This window comes from Synchiropus splendidus, chromosome 9 (genome assembly GCF_027744825.2).
Source record: "Synchiropus splendidus isolate RoL2022-P1 chromosome 9, RoL_Sspl_1.0, whole genome shotgun sequence".
In the NCBI taxonomy this organism is placed as follows: Eukaryota; Metazoa; Chordata; class Actinopteri; order Syngnathiformes; family Callionymidae; genus Synchiropus; species Synchiropus splendidus.
In genome coordinates, this window is record NC_071342.1 from 21887168 (window position 1) to 21911433 (window position 24266).

Sequence of the window (24266 nt, forward strand, 5' to 3'; positions counted from 1 at the left end):
TTTCTTCCTGTTCCTGTGGCACACGGCTGGAGCCATTTAACCCCTGCTCACCTGTGTATAAGAGCACCTGGACTCCAGCAGCGTGTGCCAGATCGTCTCCTCTTGTTCCTCTGGTAAATTGGCTCTCCTTGTTCATTCTCTCTTTCTGTGCGCCAGCTAGCTTATTTGGATCACTCTGTCTGAAACCCTGGTGCCTGAGTTAGTGTTTTGTTTCTTCCTCTGTTTACGTGTGTTTCCTGGTTTGTTTTGTGACTATATCTGTTCATTGTGCTTTTGTCTCTCTATTTCCAGATTTAAGTTTGTTTGACTCTCCCGGTTCGGTGACGCTTTCTGTTGGACTCTTATTCTCGTTCATGGACTTCTGCCGGTTTGGTGACTCTTTGATTTTGGACATTCTGACTTTGCTTTGTTTCTCCCGGTTCGGTGACACTTTCTGTTGTGGATTTATTGTTGTGAATTAACAATTGTACTTGACTCGCTCCTGCCTCCTGAGACTTTCATCCCTGCACTTGGGTCCCACTCCGCGTCTTGACATGCAACATATTTCGGCTGAATTAGAAAGAAAGACAGAATATAAACTGGACCATCAATTAGCATCGGTTTGAAAGAAACGGCAGAAACGAATAAAATGTGCATTTGTTTGGTTAAAAAAAAAAAACGACATAAAAAAAAAATTAATAGAAGCATGAGGACATTAAAATGCTTTTTGTTGGCTCCAGACGTGTTGGACAAATTGTATACACGGGGTTATTTATTCTAGAGCAGCTTCAGAGTCACAGATTTAAACGCAAGCCGCCGAAGATGACGTAACGTTACACCAAGATCCAGTCGAACCCCAGACTCAAACTCGACTGGTTGGCTTGATGCAGGCGTTTGTCGTGGACGGTTATCGTGTCTGACGAGCTGCGCGTTTTAAAAGCGCCCGGACAGTGGACATGGCTGTGTCGGCGGGTGATTTATAAGAGTCGGGACGCGACACGCCGCCAGTATTTGGCAATCCTCCCGGCTCTTGCATCATGTGCGTTGATATCAAGCGCCGGGCATCAGGCGCCTGCGCACTGGCCTCCTCGCGCTCCGCCGACCCCCCTGATTGGCTGTCCCGTCAGTGTGCTCTGCCTCCTGCCGGCACCATCCTTCACATCCACGGAGCGTCCAGCCCACGCGGAGGAGATGGAGAAGAGCGAGATCAACGGACACGCCGTGTCGGGCTCCGTGTCCGCGGAGCAGATGGTGGAGAAGCCCTCCGAGAGGAGCCCGCGCGCGCGGCTGATGGAGTTCCTGCGGAGGAACCTGCTGGTCATCCTCACCGTCTCCGGCGTCCTGGTGGGCGTCGGGCTCGGCATGGTGGTCCGCGGCATGGAGCTGACCAAAGCCCAGATGAGCTACTTCGCCTTCCCGGGGGAGATGCTGCTGCGCATGCTGAAGATGATCATCCTGCCGCTGGTGGTCTGCAGCCTGGTGTCCGGGGCCGCCAGCCTGGACACGCGCTCCCTGGGCAAGCTGGGGGGCATCGCGGTCGCCTACTTCCTGGTGACCACGCTCATCGCCTCCGGGATCGGGGTGGCCCTGGCCTTCATCATCAAGCCCGGGGAGGGCGCCGGGGCGCTCAACACCAACCACCTGAGCCTGGAGTCGGTCAGCAGCAACAAGGAGACCGCGGACTCCTTCCTGGACCTGGCCAGGTACGGCTTCTGTGGCACAACGCGGACCTCACAGAGGCGGTGACGGGAGAAGAAGGGTGACACACGAGGGATGATCTAACGTCTAGATCTGTCACGAGGATTAGAATTTATGCATTTTTTAAAATTATTTATTTCCATGTTTTCATTGACATTGTTAATGCACACATATCGGTTTCATGCTGTCAACTGTAACTTTTATGCTACACATACACAGACATCAAACAAACAAAAATTAAAATAGTAAATATAATAATCATAAATAAAGCGAGGAGAGTTATAAATGTAGCACTTGTTAACTGTGTTTTCCGTCTAGAAAGCTGACACTTATCCCTAAGGAATATGTCTTTCCAATTTTTTTCCATCTCAGTTTGAACAAGTTGGATTTGATAGTGTTTACAATGCTGTGCTTTCTGCATGTTTTTTGGCCTTTTCAGCACCTCTAAATTGAGTTCTTGACAGTTATGTTGTGTTGTTGGAGTAAACAAATGTTTGTATAAGGAACAGTTGCTCTGGCGTTGATAACATATTCCTCTAAGTTACGTTTAGAACAGGTACAGATTAATCACAACTTAGACCCGGGGTGTTCAGAGGTTCAGATTTTCCATTCTGATTTAAGAGTCCTGCGGCTCTTCCTCCTTCCTTCTGCTCCTCGGGGACAATGAAAGTGAGTTGTGAACTGACAGCACAGTTACTTGTGATCAATTTATTCTAGTTTAAAACTGATGCAAAAAAGAGAAATAAAAAGAAAAAAAACGACTTTATTGTGAAAGAGAGGCAGAAAATGAACCAGACTGTCAGTTAGCAGTCGGTTTAGAAGAAAAAGCAGAAATTGTCACGTGAATAAAGTGTGCAATAGTGGAATTGTGGGGGTCAAAAAAACCTGTTTGAAAATTGTATAGATATATCATTATTTTCTGAAAAATGTAGACCAAAAAGACACTTAAAAGTCAAAAACAAAAGTTAATGATGAAGCCAGACTTGGCTTTAGAAGAGATAGTTGGAGCTCAGTTTTCGCCAAGTAACTAAAAGCTTGTTGCAAATTGGTTAAAGAGAAACTTTTACATGCTTTAGTGAAGGAAAAACCGAATTAAATATTTACCACACTTTAGATTAGGTTTGTGGTGAAGCATTAACCAGAGACTTTGAGCGAGGAGACGCTGCTGGCTGGAGGTCGAAGAAGCTTGTTTTGCACAGATAAGTTGTTGGCATTCTTGTGTAAGGTCTTGTGAAACAAACAGTCCCGGGTGAGACGGTGAGCTTTATCGTGGCAAATGGTGTGGAAAACAGGCAACAGGAGGCTGCGCAGGTCTGAACTCCCACAGCGTGAGGGAACGAGACAGCTGCGGTGAGACAGGTGGTATTCAGAGGACGCAGGGAGACGCGTTCGCACCGGCGGCTGCCGTCAGCGCCGCTCTTATCATAGCAGCGGTGAAGGTCCCAGTCGGACCAACCGCAGCTTTTCACTGTCAAGTCCAGCTGAGGTGAGGCGCCCGATACCAACGTGATACTTTGAGATGGAAAGTGTGAGGTTGTGGGTCGCAGTGAAGAGGCCTCATTGCTCCTCTGGGGAATACTGCGGTATTCCAGGTTACCTGAGATATGAGCCAACACGAACAGTCAGAAGTAGAAGATGAGGTCTGAAAATACGTCTTCTGAGCTTGTTGATCTTCCTGCAGGAACTTGTTCCCAGCCAACCTGGTGGCGGCGGCCTTCCGCTCGGTGAGTGCCTCCGGCTGGTGTCTTCATCTTCTCCCCCTCTGTGTGTTTTCCATCCCCACCTGTGGGCTGAGGTCATGACTCAGCACGAGTGAGCCCCACCGACTCCATTAGAACGACTGTAAATCTTCATTTGAACTCTTTGTGGACTTGTTGAAAATAGCGAGTGCCGTGGTCCCCGCTCTTGCCCGGTCGCCCCGCTTCCCTTGTCCCTCACCAGCCGTTGCCATGGTGAAGCCATTCCATTCCTGCCGTCCTAGCAACCGGGCTCCTGAGGCTCTTCCTAGAATTCTGATTGTGTCTACCCAAGCTAAAATAAGAAAAGGAAAGTTCAATATTTGGTTACGGGGTGAAACGGAACAGATGCGCCGTACACACACACACTTCTATCTCAGGCCTTATGAGGACCTCTCTTTGACATAATCCTTTCCCCACATGGCAAAACACATGGCTCACCTTAACCAGGACTCGGAACCAAACTGAAACCCAATAATAATGAGTCAGTTATTTTGACGTTTTCACCCTGAAAACCCTATGTGCACCGGCCAAGATGTCTGCTCAAAGCAAAATGTCCTCATAAGACCCGTGTCTTGTCAAAGATTGACAAGAATATTAATACACGTAAACACACACACGCAGACCCAAACTAGAGCTGGTGCTCACTGGAAGACAGCAGGGAGGTTCCCCTGGGGTCACAAAGTCCACCCGCGACCCTCCTCTGCGCCCCCGGTGGACGGGCTCCAGTGGGGGATTAAACGAAAAAAGCAGCCGGGCATTAGAGCTGCTGAAAATGACAGCTGATGTTGAACTTATTTTAGTCTCAGTGAAGTCTCTGCGGCTTTATGTTGCGGTACAGTGGAGCCATACACTTAACTGAGCACATCAACAGTGTCAACACAACCTGATGCCTTTGGTGGGGGAACAGGTCACATGCGGTTGTTACACTGTCAAAACAGGAACATGGATACGAGAGAGCAGGCGTTTAGCGGGAGAGCGACGCCCGAAACTGAAAAACATGAGACACTGGACAGTGTTTTTCTGTCCTAAATTTCCGAACATTATCGTCTGCATCGTGCGCTAATCGTAGTGCCATCATACTGTTCTCCATGGAATAGGTGCCGCCACGTTAGCAACTGTTAGCATAGATGTAATTCAAGACTCTTGCACACGCTGATGATCTTAAGCAGGACTCTGTGCTTTGGATCAACGTGTTTCAACCAGGGTACCGCCATGAGCTAACAGAGCTAACGGCTAACGTGACGTCTCCCTTCCAAACTTTATTGATACTCATGGACTGTCAAAGTTTGCTTTGTGGTTTAAAAGTTGGCAAAAAACGAAATCCACAACAAAATAAATGTGCTCCAAAATATTGTTTTTATGAAGCAAGTTCAGGCAAAGAATGCTAATGATTTGTCTGGAAGCTCAAAACTACAGTAAACTACAAAATAAAACAAACTACAAAAAGTGATAAAATTGAAACAGTTATTTAAAGTAAATAAATACATAAATAAATCATAATATATTTTACCACATTGCCCGCCCCTTTCTGGACGCCTGCTGTGTACTGTGTTTAGTGAAACTGACTGAAACAGCTCCTCGCTACCCGTCAGCTTTGGGTGTTCTTCCGCTGCTGTCAGTGGAACTGGACGGACTGAGGTGCTCACAGGGCCACCACTTGTCCCAGAAGTGACATTAACGTAGTTGGACTCTCAGGATCATCTAAACTGGAAAAACATGGCACAATCAGAGTCAATGTAAAAGCCCATTTATTCTCCCTTTAAGTACGAAACTGTACCCGTCCGTTTCAAACATAGTTACCGTACAGACCACATGATTCCCTACGTTCTTTGGGTTGATATTGCTGTTCACCAATATACCCACCAGGGGGAGCAGCCTAGAGTCAAAAGATTATGACAACGGCAAGCTCCAAAACCAACATGGCGACTGAGGAAGAAGTATTGATAAATTACCTCTGTACAAAACTAAGGCATCGTTGTAGGAGGCGGTGAGGCTGTTAAATATATCACAGAATTTCCACCATTGTTATGCCTTTACTGTGATGCATTTGAGATTCATTTATGATGTTGGAAGATGATGCTGTAAAAGGTCGATTGGTTACATTAACAGACATTTAATATAATTTAAAAAAGATTCTGCAAACAGTGTTGTGAATATTTTAATTTATAATCTGGGTTTTATAGTAGATTTGTTCGCCGAATCATTGTGTGTGATGATTTTTGCACTTTTTTTTTTTAAATAAGCATGAATTTGGATGTTTTTGTTGTGTCGGCTGTCATGAACAACTTTTTTGATTGGAAAGAAAACAAAAATGTCTCATGTTTCTTATCTTCCTCTTCAGTATGCCACCGACTACAAGATGGTGCCTGCAGGCAACAGCAGCAACGGAACGCTGCTCTACCAGAAGGTACATTTTTATTACTTCATTGATTTGGCTGCCTGCTACACTTGTCAGAGTTTTGTTTTTGTTTTAATGCATCAGTCATATTTTTTATACATATCAGTTTTGCAAATCACATGCAAATTATGTATTACTGTTTTTACCTCAGGGTTATTCTTTCCTTTGATGCTTTAGCGTGTGATTTTGAAACTTTTTTAAAGTGTGATTTGGATCGGTGATTCTCGGTGAACCACAGGGCCGGGGCCCATGGTTGGGCTGCGAGCGCCTCCTAGAGGGCCGCTAAAAGATTTTTGTTTTACACCTCTGGGCCGTGAGACGCTCAGTTTGAATCCATGAGCCACCTATGGTGGCAGTAGTGAGTCACTGAACTGACTTGACAGCTGCAGATCTGTGACAGTTACCAACTATGGAGAAGTTCTTGAAAAGAAAAAATGATAAAGAAAGTGATGTCGCCCCCAACACTGTTCATGAAAGCACCTGTTGAAACAGTTTTGAAAACGAATTATAACATTTTATGGCGATACTTTTATTTACACTTTACTTATATCTTCTTTGGAGTTGAATTAAAATATATAATTTTCATTTAACAATAGTTTATATTTTACTCAGGACTTTATTTTACTCAGAATTTTATTCAGTTTTTCCAATTTGTTTTTTTTGATAAATTTGATCAATATGTCTTGCATCTGTTTCTGTTGCTGGTTGGACTTTTCGATGACAAATATCTTTGCGATGATCACATTTCACAAGGTTTTGGTTTGTTTATGTGTAAGTAGATTAAATACGGTTGTTGATCACAAGTGAAATCAAGAGGAATGAATCAGTTCTATTGACTGGGCCCGGGTCCCTTGGTTCTGGGAAAGGTGGGCCCCGAGACCAGAAAGGTTCAGAACCCCTGCTTTAGACTGTGGGACTGTGCCTGACAGAATCTGAGCTCTGCTGTGGAGCAGACTTGTTTGTCTTCACTCAGTGGCACTAATGTATCAGCGCCTGCTTGTGTAGGACCCGGTTGTGTCGTCCTCGGTGTCGGAGCTCCGGACAAACAAAAGGCCGAGACTCAATCCCGTCCTTCTTTGTTATCCATCATCCGGTTCAGTGAATCTTTTCCGACTGACTGTGCTCCGCTCGCAAGACAAACAAGAATCCCTGGACTATTGTTTGCGACCTGAATCTCCGCGTTCCCATTTGAACACGAGAGGTTCGTCTGTTGACCCAACTGGAGTTCTGGTGACTCAATGTTTTGGTGTTTTCCCAGGTTCCTGTTGGTTCAGAGACCGACGGCATGAACATCCTGGGTCTGGTTCTGTTCGCCATGGTTTTCGGCGTCGCTCTCAGGAAGCTTGGAGAGGAGGGGGAGGAGCTTATTCGCTTCTTCAACGCCTTCAATGAGGCCACCATGGTGCTGGTGTCCTGGATCATGTGGTGAGTGGTGAAGGAAGGCCAGAACTGGTGATGTGTGGGAGAGAATTTTCGATGGTATCAACCGGCGAGTAGCCTGGAAAGACCTGTCAGCAACTCGCAGTCTACTGGGGTTTGTTGTTGAGTTCCAGTTGCTGTTCTGGCTAGGTGGCAACACAATGCTCAAAATATCAGTGCTACTGAAACGCTTGAGCTGCGCGAAACACTCTGCAGACCAAACCTCTGGTGGTCTGCAGGTACATCCCCTTCGGCATCATGTTCCTGGTGGGCAGCAAAATCGTGGAGATGGAGGACGTAGTTCTGCTGGTCACCAGCCTGGGCAAATACATCTTCGCCTCCATCCTGGGCCACGTCATCCACGGCGGCATCGTGCTGCCGCTCATCTACTTCGCGCTCACGCGCAAGAACCCCTACAGCTTCCTGTCCGGCCTCATCACGCCGTTCACCACAGCCTTCGCCACCTGCTCCAGGTACAGCGCTGCATCCTCAGCGTCCGAGCGTCCGTCATCTAACGCCTCTCCTCCTGCAGCTCGGCCACTCTTCCCTCAATGATCAAGTGTGTGGAGGAGAACAACGGCGTGGACAAACGCATCAGCCGCTTCATCCTTCCCATCGGTGCCACCGTCAACATGGATGGCGCTGCCATTTTCCAGTGTATCGCTGCGGTCTTCATCGCGCAGCTGAACAACTCGGAGCTCAATGCTGGACAGATCTTCACCATCCTGTAAGTCAGCGTTTTTCAACCGGGGTTCCGTGAGAGAGTGTCAGGTGTGCTGTGGGAAAAATGTTCCAGTTTCACCTCATGAGTCCGGAGATAGAGGTGGGCGATGTGATGCCATGAAATCATGACAATGAGACGGTGTTGAGGAGCAACCAAGGTGAGCAGATCACATGGATTGGCTGCCATTCTTCCTCTCCACTCTACTGTAGAGCTCCAGTGTGTTGATGCGCTGATCTGTCCGTCAGTCAAAGCAGCGCTGCTGTGGTGTGCGGCGCTCCTCTTCCCACACACTCACAGCCAAGAAGCCGCTCACATGCGCAACTTCCAGCTGTTTTTGCACCATACACTTTCACCACAGAACCATGGAGGGAGGGAGGGAGGGATCCTTGTCGGAGCCGCCGCCATGCCAAAGACTGTCTGCACTGCAGAGCTAACAGAGCTAATGGCTAACCTGACCTGTCTCACTTCAAAACTTTATTGATACTCGTGGACTGTCAAAGTTTGCTCTGTGGTTTAATAGTTGGCGAAAAACTAAACGCACAACAAAATAAATGTGCTCCGAAATGTGTAGAAAAATCATTGTTTTTATGAAGTAAGTTCAGGAAAAGAATGTTAAGGATTTTTCTGGAAACTCAAAACTACAATAAAATCATGCAAAAAAGAATCGATAAAATCCAAACAGCTATTTAAAGTAAGTAAATACATAAATAAATCATGATATATTTTGCCATATTGCCCGCCCCTTTCTGGACACATTTGAAACAAATCAATTTTCGGCATTTGTTTCTGCAAATATCCTGGCAAAATAACAAGCGAGTGTCAGTCGCTACAGTTTTTCACAAATGAATAAGGATTTTCTATAGGACTTTAAAGTGAGGCTTGGCTGAGGTTCCTTTGGTGGTGAGCCTCAGGATTTTTTCAATGAACCAAGAAAAGAAAAAGGTTGAAAAACACTGAGGACACAGTTGACTTTGGTGCAGAATCAATGACAGGAACAGAAGTAAATAAAGGACCCACATGTGTGTGCAGCGTGACGGCGACGGCCTCCAGCGTAGGAGCTGCTGGAATCCCTGCAGGCGGCATCATCACCATCGCCATCATCCTGGAGGCCATCGGGCTTCCAACCAATGACCTGTCCCTCATGCTGGCTGTCGACTGGATCGTGTAAGTGCAGACTCACAAGTTCTCACAGAGGCTGGACTGGCGACTGTAGCCGTGCTCAGGGGTGAAGATGAAGAATCCAGGGTAGAAGTGGATCAGGTGGAAGCTTGAGCTTGAGCAGGAGAGGAAAGGAGACGTAATGGAGACAGGCAGTCAGTCCAGGATAAATACAGAGCAGGTGGGTTTCATGGGGAAGAAGACAGGGACGACTTGGGTGAATGGCTGAAGGTGACAGGCTGATGACAGAGAGTGAAACTATGTAAACAGCCAGAGATGTGTCACTTTGCTGCATTATAACAGGCAGTTATGGGTCTGCGTGTGTTGGCAGCGACCGCACCACCACGGTGGTGAACGTGGAGGGTGACGCTCTGGGCGCTGGGATCCTCCACCACTTCAACCAGCAGGAGATGAAGAGGCAGCAGGAGCTGCACCACCAGCGCGACGAGGAGCTGGCGGAGGTCCGGGTGGAAGCGGTGGCCAACGTCCAGGCCGAGGAGGAGACGTCGCCGCTGGTCACGCACCAAACCAAAGCCGTGGAGGGGATGCCCGAGGCCATCGAGTCGGTGCTGTGAGCCTCACCAGACTTCTGGGTGACACAGTCAACCTGAAGACAAGCAACGTACCACAGCTGAGAGTTCACCGTGCACATGACGTCCCCCCTCCCCCTCAATCTCCCCGCATCAGCTCCATCAAATTGTTTCATCAAAGTTGTCAGACGAGAAACACTCAAACAAGTAACCACAGACGATTTTCAGTCTGACTTGATGTTTAAAAGCTATTGATGAATTGGACAATTCTCTTACTAATATTCTTCATATTTATTCAGGTATCTGTTCAACATTTTTGATACCAACTTTTTTAACTTCAAAGTTCTCAATCGTCTCATAATATCACAACATTTCCCATACAAATGAAGAGATATTGACATTACCTGTGCTTTGAAACACGACCTTTGACATTCCTACAAGGAAGGCTAGCATGTATCTCACATGGTACGCTCAAGCTCACATTAGCATGTTAGCTTTTCCTCAACAAAAGCTGCTCCTGGTGTGTTTAAAAGGTACAAAGCTGCTAATTTGGCACCAGTTAATTCAAGCAACCAGGATTTTATGACTGAACTGTGATGAGCAAGCTATTTAGCAAGGCGCTAGCTATGAATTAGCCCGGCCGTTTTGTCAACCGTTTACCTGGCTAATGTGCCAATGACCGTTAATTCATGTTGAAACGTATTCTTTTGTACATTTTTCTATCTGATACTGTTGTGTTGTCTTTAATTGTTTACTTGTAGATGGCTTTTCAATAACACTATCTTAACTAAATACTAATGACTGACTTGTTTAACAGCTCTCCTCCAGAAGTCGGGCTGAATTTTCTCAGTCGTCCACGTGTCATTGTTGACGGACCAAACTGCCTGATGTGTTGACAAAATGTTCTCTTCATCCTCTCCGTCTCGAGGCTAATATCACCCAGTGTTAATTCATGTGACGACCAGCTTTCGCTGTGACACTTCTAGCGACACGCTTGAGATTGAAATCAACATTTCGCAGGGTTTTCACACCAAAGTGGTGAAAGGGAAGTGGCTGATATATTTAATATTTATTTGGGCGACTGCGAGGAGGACAAGCGTTTGGATCACTTTTCATTTCGATGTGGCTTTGCTTTAACAGCTGTCTCATCATGCGGCGTCGCGTCTGTCTGAGACAGAGCTTTGCGTCGAGTTGGAAAATCTCTCGCTAAATCACTTTCTTGAGAAGTTTAACTCCTCACACACACTGGCATTAATTTATTACAATTGTCTTAGTTTTTGTACTTTCTACTTCTAACTTGAGCTCAGTGTTTTTATGAGTACACTTTTGGAATGAGTCAGATTTATTGCTTTAGCGCGTTTGAAATGGTAGCTGCTGTCGTGCCTGTTTGTGTCTGACACTGTACGGTCCTGTTTGCCACCGCTGAAGGAAATAAAGCACCTTTTGGTGACAGATCTCTGCCTCTGTCTTCATTGTGTTGACAAGAATTGCCTGCAGCTTCTGGAGACGCAAATCTCCAGGCGCGAGCTGCGGAGATCAGAGACGGACTGACTGGAATAAACTGCAACGCAAAAGTCTGCGGAGATGTTTGTGGACTACCAGAGCTCCACCACCCCGAATGGCTCGATTGTTGTGTCGCTCACTTGAGATCTGGATCCTTAACCTGAGGTGAGTGAATGGCAGCTCTTCCACTTCCCTCTGCAGTTGCAGCAGGATCAGTTCTATACATGAATCATCATCATCTCATCTATCAGCATTTGTCTGCTGCTCATAAATTCTATGGTGCAACCGACATCTGCTTCTCATCCCACAAGTTCCTCTACGGTCAAATGGAACCGGTTTTTGAGGTTGCATCCACCTGCAGACGTACACAGACATGCTCAGTTGAAATGAAGCTGTTTCTGCATGGATTCACTGAGAAGGACCAAAAACGAAAAAAAAAAGACCCCATACATATAGAACACTTGTGTGCAGATGTGTGATTTATTTTTCAACAAATATTGGATTCTGATGAAAAAGGCGTATCTGATACAGAACTTCAGTGGACACGACCGACAATGTCTCAAAATCCAAATGACAATTTCATTATAACAATAAAATACAAACTCGACCGCCTCAAACATTAGATATGGTCTAAATACCCTCATAAATACTGATGAATAAAAATGAAAATTATGAATAAAAAAAACAACAACTGTTCGTAAATTTGTATCATTATTATTATTATTATTATTATTATGTTTTAACTAGTGCTGTAATTTTAACGCGTTAATTAGATTAATTACTTACACTGCAATTTAACGCGTTAAAAATTTCTACGCAATTAATTATGCATAGTTCTTCATTTTGCTTCATTTAGAGCCGTGTTATACTTATATTACATCCTTATTTTATTTCAGAAAATTATTTATTTAACTGTATTGCTGTATTTGTTTCACATTTTTTAAGACAGTTTTATTTTATTTATTTAACTGTATTGCTGTATTTGTTTCACATTTTTTAAGACAGTTTTATTTTATTTATTTAACTGTATTGCTGTATTTGTTTCACATTTTTGAATAATGCACCTGGCCTAAGTGGTTTGCGGATGTGTTTGACTTTTGGATTAGATTTTTGAAGCGCAGTTCACCAATAAAAAAATGGATTTCAAATCTTCTCTTCTTACTGTATTCAATTGATTAGTCATGCACTACAATCTTTTAATATCCTAGAACTCAAATTCTTTATCAGAAGACCTTTAGCAGATATGACATAAAAATGCGATTAATTTATTCCAAAATCCTGTAAATATTTCGATTTTTTTTTTAAATCGACTGACAGCACTAGTTTTAACATGAAGTCAGTAATAGCGACTGTTGTTTTGAACGGAAGCAGATGCTACGTGTCCAAATTCCGACGGTCTGTGAAGGCAGCAGGGGTGATGCTGATGCTAGCACAGTAGCAGGTGCTGGAGGAGCTGCGCTCCGATTTGCGGGATGTTCCTCGGTTCTTAGCTCCAACCATCGTGTGATATCGGCGCGACAGACGCGGGGCCAGAGCCCTGAACCCGAGCAGAGATGACCACCCGCTCGGAGAGAGAAAAAGCCCAGAAACTGAACGAGCAGCACCAGGCCATCCTGTCCAAACTGCTGAAAGAGGACGACAACAAATACTGCGCCGACTGTGAAGCTAAAGGTGAGAACACTCGCGAACACCGCATCTTCATGATAAAGTTGGAAAGTGGCATCACGTAAAGCAGCTAGCAACAGAGTCGGCTGTCATTTAGCTTCGCTTCCGTGACGTTTAGCAACTGGCAGTGCGGGTCTTAGCATGTCAACTCAACGTTTGCCCAAACCAACGGTTGGATTACATTTATATTCTGTTAGAAATGACGCTAAAATTAAAATATTGACGTATAGTCACTAGCCTACAGAACCTTCTTTTTTCCGTTAAGTAGTTTCAAAATAAAACAGTCAAACTATACGCAATAAATACCAATTAAACTGCTATATGAAAGGTTGTTAAAAAAAATTGATACTACAGTATTGTCTTATATTAGTTATTGTCGTGCACTTTCGCACGCGATATTAAGAGTCTAGTGCTTTATGATGAAGTGGCATCTTACGCGTTTCCGGTGTGGGTGTAATGGACTCGGGCGTGATGTGTCCGACGGTGTCGGTGTCATGTCCTTGACTGGATTATTAATGAGCGGAAAACGCACTGTCCCAGGATGCACATTTGAATTCGGACCTTTTTGTCTCGCACAGAGAGGCTTTTGAAAATAAACTCCTGGTTTCTGGCGGCAGTCGTGATGCTAAACACACCCACCGAACCCCGGTCATTTGCTGGTTCGTGTGCACGACCGAGCTTTTTATCTGCTCTGCCAATATTCCAATTCAATGTTAAATGATACACGAACAATGTTTTTACTCAGTACAGACAAAACTATGGCTGCGGTGGCACTCGACATCCAAACCTCACAACACAGCTGATCGTCTGACGTCACTTCCGAACTAAAATATATTCAGTTAAAACGCTCAATATTGCCACTTAGTGGGATTATTTTTGGACATTTTCTCCCGAAGTTATCACGTGTGAACGTCAGTGTTCTTACTGATCTTGTGTCAATATTGAAATTGATGTTTGGACAGCAGAGGTCGCTCTTTCTCCTTTTTTGGTGTTTAAAAACTCATGATGGCTGAAAGAGTCGTAGCTATTAGTGTATATGTTATTGTTACAGTTGATTTTGAATTAGCAGACAGAAATCACTGAACATAATTTTTCATTTGAAACATTGACTGTAAAGGGTTTTTCTTTTCTTTCTTTCCACTAGGTGAACTTGTGACTGTTTATCTGTGTTTATTCCAATGTCATAGTACATCGCCACCTGACAATAATTCTCATCATTTAATGCTTTTGTAACCAATCACACATTTTTTTCATCATGTCAGTCTCTGTCAGCTGCTGCACTCACATGTCTTAAGTCTGCATTTCAATAAATTTGTACTGTACTGTAATCTGCATTTTCCTCATTTCCTCACTTGCCAAACTGTCATTTCTGACTTACTCATATGCTTCAATTGTTGACCTCCTGCTCTCAGGGACTTCCTCATCGTGATGATACTCTGGTCTGAAGCTGTTGCTTTGTTCAGTTCTCCCATGTCAGAAGTGTCGGTGAGTGAGAGGCTATGAGATGTGACACATTGGGCTTCACTCTTCCTGCAGCACAGCTCTAAAGCTGCCCACCTCCTTATTAGATGGAGCTGTGCTGAGGAGACGTGTCTGCGTTGTGTCAGATCTTTCTTTAAAAACAATACATACAAACTTCAGCTTATCGATGAAATACTATTGAATCCCACGAAGATAACAAACATGAACATATGTGTAAAAAAGAAAGTATATTTCAAAGGATTACTGTACTTGGAAGTCCTGGTCTGAACCCCTAGTGATCTTTGGGGGGTAAAAGCCCAGATTGTCATTCGTGTGCCCTATGACTGGGAGGTTACCCCCATCTCAATGTGTCCTGGCGCCTGATACTTCACCTCTCGAGCCTCTCCTGAGTGGCTGTCAGAAGGCAAACTGCATTTCTTCACAATAAAGTGGAGCTCATCTCTGCAGGAGCTATGAACCTTCAAAAATGTGGTGTCCGACGGGTAAATACTTGACAAAACTTGAGTACGCAAAGTTGTTAAACAGTAATTAAAATGTTGCCTTAATGTTGTGAATGAAAGTGATGAAGGAGTGATTGATGAGACCATAAAAAAGTGTGTGGCTTTTATTTTGCTTTAGGAAATGAGCAATGGCTGCCATATATCAAAGTGTAGTGTTGAGCAATGCTGTCATGTGCTCATCGAGTTTTGACTAGTTTGTGTGAATTTACTTTGCTTTAACACCTCTTCTTGGTCCCGTTTTCATAAGTCAGGAACAGAGATGCTTTCGATTGTTGTGTAAAACAAGCGTCCACCTGACGGCTGAGTTACCGTTCAGAGAGTTGGACTCAGTCGGTGAGTTGGCACCAGAGATGGAATGAGCCTTGTGTTGTGTACTTCAGCCCAGCAGGTGTAGGCACTTCAGTCTCTCGCTGGCACACACACCTACTCTGCAGTGTGTGTGTGTCATTAGTGGTTGTGTTCCTCTGGCGCTTTGTGACTCCCTCCACTGCTCGCACTGTATTTTCTTGCTGCCGACATGCTTGACTGGGGATGGAGTCCACCGTTGTTATTAGCGGGTTTTTACTCTACTGCTGACTCAGTTGATCTCCAGTGTGTAAAATGACACGTCCTTGATGAATAAAGGCGGCACCACACAGCAGGTGAAGACAAGTCCTTCATGGACAATGAGTTTACAATGTCGTCATATTTTGAAGCTGTGGTTGATGCGAGTGTGACATATTGTCTCATGGGCTTTGACAAGAGAGTGACTTGATACATTTCAGTTTGAGAATAAATGTAGGAGCAGAGACAAGTGCGGTGAAAGATGCTGGTCGTGGGGATAAACTTGAGAGCTACTGCGCTGATGCGTGTGGTGTCAGAAGTGGGATTGTGATTTTGAAGAAAGAACTGAGCTTAAAGATAAAGCTGTCCATAGTCGAGTGCTGTTCTGGACGTCTGGATTCGGGCGGTTTCACACTGCGGACTCTGTCTCGAGACAAGGTGCGTTTGGCTCAAAAGTACAATATGTAAACACAAGCGAGTTGGGTTTTGGCCACGGACTTGATCCTGGCTGGAGGGCTGCACTTTGTCTCTGGAAGCTCTCCATGAGGGAGTGAGCTTCTCGCCGCAGGCGTTAGATGCTGGAAACTACGAGAGATCGAGACTCGGAGGAGAATCACTGCTTGTCCAAGAGAACATGTGCAAGGAGAATTTTGGTTCAGCCAGTAGGTGGCCAGAGAATAGAGCCAGGATACTCTTGAAATGAGGATGGTTTCTTGATGTATGTTGCCTCCAGTCAGGACTTTAGAATCTTGATGAAATGTGAGTTTAGTGAGTGTGTCTAAGGGCCCCACTGGTCTTGTGCAGTATGTAAGTTAAAAATGACTTGTGTTTATGCTGCGCACCATGGGAGAAAGCAGCTGGAGCAAACTTTCCCGACATGACAGATGATGGCGTACGAGAATTGATGACACTGTTTTGAGAGTCGACTAATGGTGGCATGAATCAAACTGATTGAAGAGCCAAACATGGTCGCGAGCTTCAGCTGCTGCTCGGCAGTTAATGAGCAGGAAAGCAGAACAACACAAAAAGTGGCTGCGCAATCTCTTCATTTCAGAGAACTGAAGGTTCTAAATCACCTTCGCCCAGCACAGGAGGTTGATGCTGATGTGTTCAGGACAAGTCTGGCACAAAGACAAGCTGAAATGTGCGGTTTGGTAACTCAGCTTAGCCATGTGTGAGCGTGTCTTGTCTTGTTCATACAGGTGACATTATGAAGTGAAATCATTTCTGATTTACATTTGAGAGTGAGTTGTAACATCTGCAACTGGAACCAGTCTTAGAGAGTATCAATCTGTTACAGCAGGTAGTGATGGGGAGATGAGGCTTCATGAAACAGTGTCCTAATTTTCAGAGGCCACTAGGTAGTTAAGAAATGATGTGAGGTTTCATTGGATTAGTCGGTCAGTCCTAACGGTTTACAGCAAACAGGGCCATCTGGTAGCCTCTGAAAATCTGGACGCTGTTTCACGAAGCCTCATCTACCCACACCTAGCACGAGGGAACACGAAGATGAAGTTGTTGTGTGTTTTGGTGCCGAGGCCAAAAGTGACCGCTATTGTTGCTGTGGTGCAGGTTTAGCCTAAATTTGGTGTTAGCTTGTTCGGGTGGACAAATAAAGTCAGTACAGAAGATCATCTACTCTGGTTTTTGAGGCTTCTTTCAAAGGCAAATGTCTGATAATTCTTTTATTTCCCCCGAGTTCAATACTGATAACCTGGGAAGGCTTGTTCGTTTCAATCACATTTTGTGCTGTAAATGAATAAATGTATCTTCCTTGGTGCGTAACTGTCTATTAAGAAGTCGGTTCTGGTTTTTATGCGATGGTAAATGAAAAGCACAATACCGTTCATGTCTGCCAATCACCATATTTTCGTCATCTTGACTTATATTGCCCATATAAATGTTTCACTTGTGGAAGGAAGAGCCACCGAATCCTTCATTTGAACTTCCATTTAAATTTGTTTTTCAAAATGGCAGCAGTTGCACGATTCCCCCTGACATTTCACATTTGTTGTCGTTGTTGCTCATTCCAGTGTTTCAAGTGAAACTTCAAGTGGCCATTTTGGAAACTTGAACTAGGTGAAACATTGAACTAACAAACATTTAAAATGTTATTTTAGAGATTAGAGATTTGGTTACAGAGGACAAAAAGGAAAGTACAGCCTCTTTAATTCAGTAATGTGAGTATCCGTTTGATTCACCTCAACTCAATGTCCTTCACTCTAGTTTCCATGAGGATGGAGCTACTGAATTACTATTTATGGAACGGTATAATTCCTCTGGACTCTGAGGTGGATGATAAGTGGCGGGTTGTGAGCGTCTTCCTCAGGAAATCGGTGATAATCTGCTGCGCTCAGGGTCTCAGTGTCCTGGCCCACCACTGTGATGTGGCCAGCAACTGTGGCGGTTTCACTCCGACCTCCCCATGACTATTGATAACACAAGGTGAACTCTAACAGCTGGGACATGACTCATCAAGCTTAAACTGCTCTCTCAGTACTGACGTTCACTAATGCTCCATCTCTGTCTTCTTATCTCCCCCGCAAATGTGATTCGTTGCCGTCTGCTGCAGATCTTTGTTTGCTCTCTTGCACGGTTTATGATCAAATCTGGTTTTAGTCGAGAGCAATGATGGAGGCAAGGCTGCTGCTGATTCCAATCCTGACCAGCAGGGGGCAGCGCCGCGCTGCTGTTCTACTCTTGTGTCCTTTGACTCACGCTGAAGACTCCAACTGACCACTGTAGACTATGAAGCTTCTCCTTGGCATAAAGTGGGCCTTTTCTCCATTAGCCTTGTGGTTGTAAAGTTTCAGTCGGTGTGAAGACCATATGGTGGTGTTTTTTGTGGGTCAATATTTAGTGCAGAGAAAAGTTCAGTGTTTAAGTCCTGATGCAGATGGAGTGCCTGGTCCACTTAAGTCTACAAAGTTTGCTTGATACTTTTGACTCTTGCCTCCCTGAAGAGACATGGCCACCTTCACCCTTGCCTCCCTCATACATATTGAACGCATTGGCTGAGAGGAATCTCATGATTTTTTCTTGAGTGAGAAGCCTCTGAGCAAACATTATGTTTGCATCTATTCAGCACTGTTTTAAATTCAGGCCACAGATATGTTGTCATTCATCCCACAGTGAGTCCAACGAACAACACCCCTGAGGACAACACCTTGCCACGTACACTGGTGCCCACCTCTTACTGCTGACCCTGCAGCCATTTCTGACCCTTCAGTGATACACATGCAGGGATACCTGCTCACACCGCTCCGTGCTGGTTGTCACACTCCTCAGGTTGACAGTTGGGGCTTTAATTTCACGGCTGGCTGCTCGGCGAAGCCCCGCGGTTGTTGGACTGTCAGTCATGGAGGCTGCAGGAAGTGTGTCGCTCAGTTGTGATGACTTTGTTTGTCATTGACGCTTGTCACACTTGTTGTGAGTGAGACACTCCACCTCAGGCTGGGTTTCTGTTGGATGTGCTGCCTAATACTGTTTTTATTATGGTTCATTAAATTAAGTGTTAAAAAGCGAAAGATCACAAGATACAAGGCGAGAATTATGAAGAGCAAGTCTAGATTATGGCACAAAACAATCACAATTCTGCGATAAATCAAAGATGTTTCTGTGTGAGAGAGAATAGCTTTATTGCAAAAACTCAAGACGGTATATCTGAGAAGACTATTCTCCACTGTATGATTCTTTAATATTGTATGCCTCGTGTTTGACTTTTTGACCACCTACATACATTTTTTGTTTTCGTAAAAAACAATTTTAAGTCATGGTCACACATTTTGATGAATTGTATATTTATTTTATCAAGACGTAGTTCAAAATTGCCACTATTTGTTTTCCATTACATTTCTTTAGTTCCAGTAGAAGTGGTTTAGTTTCCAGTAGAAACGACATTTCAACATCTGAGCCCCGCAAGTTGAGAATCTAATTCCTTCACTCTGGTCTGAGATTCAGTGACTCACTACTGCCACCATATGTGGCTCATGTATTAAAACTGAGCGCCTCACAGCCCAAAGGTGAAAAACAATAAAACTTTTAGCGGCCCTCAAGGAGGCGCTCGCGGCCCAATCATGGGCCCTATGGTTAAAGAACCCCTGGTTTGTTATAGTAAATGCTACAGTGGAGAGCCGTGACCAGCAATTTATGACCGTGTATATTGAAAATATATAATTGTGTCAACATGGAATGCACTGCAATGTTCTTGAAATTGAATTTGTCATTAGAAAATTCTACATGACAATATATATATATATAGTCACTTTGAGCCCGAGCACAAAGACATGCTGAGCTCTGTCATATCTGGTCGGTGGTAGTTGCATAACAATAGTGCAACATCGCGTGCCAGCTTGACTGAACCTGATGCCACCGCATGTCGGTCCGCTGATGAGTGTCGAAGACCCGCAGACGTCTTCTTCACACAGCATCTGGTTTAGGCACAACCTTCACATCAGCCCTGATGAACCGCTGATTGATTTTCCCACGTTGGAACTCTGCCGGCAAATGAGATTGCATTATGAGAAGCTGCAAATCCTGCTGAAATTGGAATATTGATTTCCTCTCTGGTTTATGACACGCTGCTGTGTGACAGTCAGTGTCATGCGTGGCGCTGGTCGGGTCAGCGGGAGTCAAGAAGACTTTGAGACGCTCCAAGATGCGTTGGTTGGTGGCGCCAGATCAACGTGACTCCGTGCGGATGATAGGAGTCCAGCTTACAGCTGAGCTGGTTGATTTAGGCTGAACACGCTCATCCAGGACTTAATGCTTCTTTAGGCCATCTAGCGCATTAGTGCCACCGCATTAAAGCATTAACATCCTCTTACCAAATATTGGCAAGACCTCTGTGCCATGGCTGCCTCTCAGCGACCCTCTGCAGCAACCTGGATCCATCCATGTTGATCCGTTTGCATTTCCGCCTCAAAGTGGCTTTGAGATGTCAGATAATCTGGCCCAGATTAGAAGCAGGACGCACTTCGGCCAACTCAACATTAAAATGATTTATTTTGGGTCGATCCTTGTTGAGATTTGGCAGAGCAGGAGCTCGACTCATTCGCTCCTCACGAGGCTGGTTGGTCTGACAGAAGAAACAGAGGTTGTTGAAGCGTGCTCATGACACTCGTCTGTTTGACAGTTCCTCAACAATTAGTTGATCTGAACTACACAGTGTCTGATCCCATTTAACAATATATATCGGTATGTAGCTAGACACTGGTTGTATGTATCACACCTTTTTTCCGATGAGTTGACTCTAGTTAAACTTCCAGGTTTCAGGCTTTAGCATACCTAAAGCATTGTGATCTTTAAGATGTTTAGCCAAGTTTTTAAAAATCAGTATGGATGAATAAAGTGAACTAATGTATCTTTCTGACGTCCCCATATTGCGCCAGTGTGCGTCAGTGTTTTCCACCCTCCACCCCTCTACTCAGCCTGACCCTCATGTACGAGTCATTTTGGAATTCGTATCATCCCTGATCTGAACCCTGATCCCTGATCTGAACATCAATATGGAAGACCTCACTCGGGCTCATCTGCCCTGTCCCGCGATTGTCACTCAGGACACCCGTCATTAAAGTGGATTTGAGTCAAAAGGAAAAGGCAGATGCCTCCAGACTCGACGAGCGTCTGCAAGTCCTGGAGATTAGGCAGCGCTTTCTAACCTACAAGTTCATTTTTACAGATGCCTCAAAATGATATGGCCATGTTCTCTGCCACATCATATGGACAATATTAATGTGGAATTCACTCTCCTAGATACCATTCATTATTTACATGTGAGATTTGTACACTACTCCTCACATTAGACCAGTGATTCTAAAAATTCCTAAAGGGCCGCTAGAATTTTTTTGTTTTACACCTCTGGGCTGTGAAGGTTGCGAGACACTCAGCTTTAATCCATTTACCACATATGGTGGCAGTAATGTGTCACTGAATTGACTAGACAGCTGCAAATCTGTGATAGTTACCAACTATGGAGAAGAAGTTGAAAAGAAAAAATGATGAAGAAAGTGATGTCGATTGGAGCATTTTATGGCGATACTTTCATTTACACTTATCTTCCTTTGAGTTTATTTTTTAAAAAAGAAAACCTTTTATAATATTTGGACATTTGATTATATTGATCTTGATTTATGAACTGTGAGATCTAGAAGGTAAAGATCTTAACATATTCTGTTGGTCGTGAAAAAGCAGGTTGGGGAGCATGAATTAACCTTAACCTTGTCAGACTCTCCCTTCAGACCAGAAGCTCACAAGCACAATATGCTCCTAACAAGTGGCAGGCTGGATGGCATGAACAAATAGCATGACTTAAAAGTGATAATATGTAAAGGTTTCCTCACTAAACTGAAAAATAAGACACAGTTCTTTATGCAAGCTGCTTCTTCTTGTAGCACTCAAATGTACCAATGTGACCGACCACGTAGCTATCATTGCTAGCTTGTGTTGGCTCCAAATGCGACTGGATGCTGCTGTCACAGGCCTGAGCTCATGGTTGAAGGCAGGCTTGGTGGTGCGTAGATCGATTCTGCGTTTGAAGGAAACATGCTGCCCAGAGCAACACTAAACTTTGATGTAGAGGACCAGTCATGCCAATAAAATGATGCCATTATTGTGGGCCTTCCTGGTCACATGTCAAGACGCAGATTTGATATTATGGGATTTTTGGATGTTTAACCTCAAATAAAACATTTCATGTCTTGTAACAAGCTAATGTAACGTAACAAAGCTGAAGACGTATCTGATGACGAAGAGCAAAAGTAAAGCAGGAGTTGTTCTCTTTTCTTTAATTCAACACACAATTGAAAAATCCAACTATGTTTGCCGTGATGTGCCGAGCCAATGTTTAGTTGGGATTAGGCTTTAGAAACAGTGATCTGAGAACGGCAGACTCCTCTGGAATGTGGAGCATGAATGCAGCTCATGAGGTGGAGGAATCTTCTGGACCAGCTCTTGCTCCTGGACACATTAGATCTGTGCGCTCCTCCCAGACTCTGCACGCTCCAGTGTCAGGCAGAATCAAAGTTTGGCATGTCGGCCGGCAGGACGCTTCTCCCTCGCTGCTGCACACCAACAGCCTCCTCTCACCCTCGCAGAGAATCTGCTGATATGACTTTTTTTAAGTGATGTTAAATCGTGACCTCTGAGTTAATCGAATGTGTTGTTTTTTTCAACCATCTTCCATCAAATCGTTACTATGGGAGCAGATGACTCTGACGTTTAATTGAAACTATTGAATCAATGGAAGGAATAACAGGTTTTTAAAATGAAGGGACAGACTTCTTCACCTTCAGGAGTGCACCAGGTCTGATCTGCATTTCAGCAAAGAATCAATTTCATTATCGCTCTAAGAGATAAGAAGCCATTGAACGGCAAACATTCACCCGAGTGTCTGGAACAAAAAGGCTGATTCAAGCGCAAAGTCGATCTTTTATCGTCAGTCGAGATGTTTCTCAGGGACCCTTCCAGCCGTGAAGCACAGCTCTTGGTTTCTCACCTCTCGTCCTCTGTCAGGTCCTCGCTGGGCATCATGGAACCTCGGTGTGTTCATGTGCATCCGCTGTGCCGGAATCCACCGCAACCTGGGAGTCCACATTTCCAGAGTCAAGTCTGTCAACCTAGACCAGTGGACCCCAGAGCAGATCCAGGTGAGCACACCCAAATGAAGACGCACAGACATGCACTAACCTTGAGTGCAGCCTACACAAATATACATATTAAACCGGCAAAGACCCACAAATAAAGCACTGTGCCTACACACACACACACACACACAGAGCTATCCGTGTGGGGACATTGTGAGGTTTCTTATTGCCATAACCCTTTCCTCAGCCTTTCACCCTTAACCTAACCAACACCAAAGCATGGCTCACCTTAACCAGGACTCTGAACCAAACTGAACCCCAAGTATAATGACCCAGTTATTTTGAAGTCTTCATCCTCAAACTGAGGTTTGGTCCTGTGGGGACCGGCAAAAGGTCCCCACAAAGACATAAGGCCCCCATGAGGACAGTGTTTTGTCAAGAATTGCTCCCCACAAGGAAGCATAAACAAAACACACACACGCACTTGTTTGTATTGCTATCCCTGTGGGGACATTGTGAGGTTTCTCATTGCCATCACCCTTTCCCCAACCTCCCACCCTAACCCTTACCCTAACCCTAACCCTAACCATCTAAAACACATGGCTCACCGTAACCAAGACTCTGAACAAAACTTAAACCTAATTATAATGACCCAGTTATTTTGAAATCTTTATCCTCAAATTGAGGTTTGGACCTGTGGGAACCGGCAAAAGGTCCCCACGAGGATATTGTTTTGTCAAGAATTGGTCTCCACAAAGACATAAGGTCCCCACTTGGATAGTGTTTTGTCAAGAATTGGTCCCCACGAAGACATAAGGTCCCCACTAGGATCGTGTTCTGTCAAGAATTGGTCCCCACAAAGACATAAGGTCCCCACTAGGATCGTGTTTTGTCAAGAATTGGTCCCGTGAAGACATAAGGTCCCCACGAGGATAGTGTTTTGTCAGGAATTGGTCCCCACGAAGCAGTATGTACGAGCCCACACGACTTTGCTTGGAAAGTCCCTCACAGGAATGTATGGCAGCACACACACTCACACATGCTTGGCACAAAGATGCACTTGAGAGAGAGCTGCTGGTGTCATCGCTCTGCACCAGCAGCTCTCATACATGTCATTAGTTTGTGTATCTGTACGGTCTGGCTAACGAGCATGTCACGGTGATTAAATTACACCCCGAGCGTGTGTGTGAAAGTCACCTGAGTGTGGCCAGTGATTTATTTCCTCACAGACTCACTTGTATCTCGGATTGTTCAAGCGCAGCGTCTCACTTGGAATGTTAATCACAGTTTGCTGAGTCTAATTAATTCTGGACATTGATCGTTCCTCACTTGTCCTGTCGCTACA

The 24266-nt window shown here is 44.7% G+C and overlaps 2 protein-coding genes across 3 annotated transcripts in view; both read left to right on the top strand.

Moving 5' to 3' along the window:
* The first annotated feature begins 1106 nt into the window (after positions 1 to 1106).
* On the top strand, positions 1107 to 11091 carry slc1a4 (solute carrier family 1 member 4). Its single transcript, XM_053875545.1, has 8 exons — positions 1107 to 1682; positions 3359 to 3401; positions 5758 to 5823; positions 7073 to 7239; positions 7473 to 7706; positions 7766 to 7960; positions 8987 to 9121; positions 9447 to 11091. The coding sequence occupies exons 1-8, from the start codon at positions 1171 to 1173 to the stop codon at positions 9688 to 9690; spliced, it is 1596 nt and encodes a 531-aa protein (XP_053731520.1). The 5' UTR covers positions 1107 to 1170; the 3' UTR covers positions 9691 to 11091.
* A 1457-nt stretch (positions 11092 to 12548) lies between these two features.
* LOC128764524 (stromal membrane-associated protein 1-like) overlaps positions 12549 to 24266 on the top strand; it is a 53994-nt gene continuing 42276 nt past the window's right edge. For both annotated transcript variants that reach the window (XM_053874300.1, XM_053874301.1), the window contains exons 1-2: positions 12549 to 12819; positions 22851 to 22984. In XM_053874300.1, the coding sequence (XP_053730275.1) occupies positions 12702 to 12819; positions 22851 to 22984 (252 nt within the window). In that variant the 5' untranslated portion in view covers positions 12549 to 12701. The remainder of the gene's footprint in view (positions 12820 to 22850; positions 22985 to 24266) is intronic.

Bases quoted from the DNA above. Each gene is read 5' to 3' on its own strand.
- slc1a4 (XM_053875545.1), top strand. From the start codon at position 1,171: ATGGAGAAGAGCGAGATCAACGGACACGCCGTGTCGGGCTCCGTGTCC. The intron at 7,707-7,765 runs GTACAGCGCTGC...CTCCTCCTGCAG, and splicing joins GCCTTCGCCACCTGCTCCAG to CTCGGCCACTCTTCCCTCAA. The intron at 9,122-9,446 runs GTAAGTGCAGAC...GTGTGTTGGCAG, and splicing joins CTGGCTGTCGACTGGATCGT to CGACCGCACCACCACGGTGG.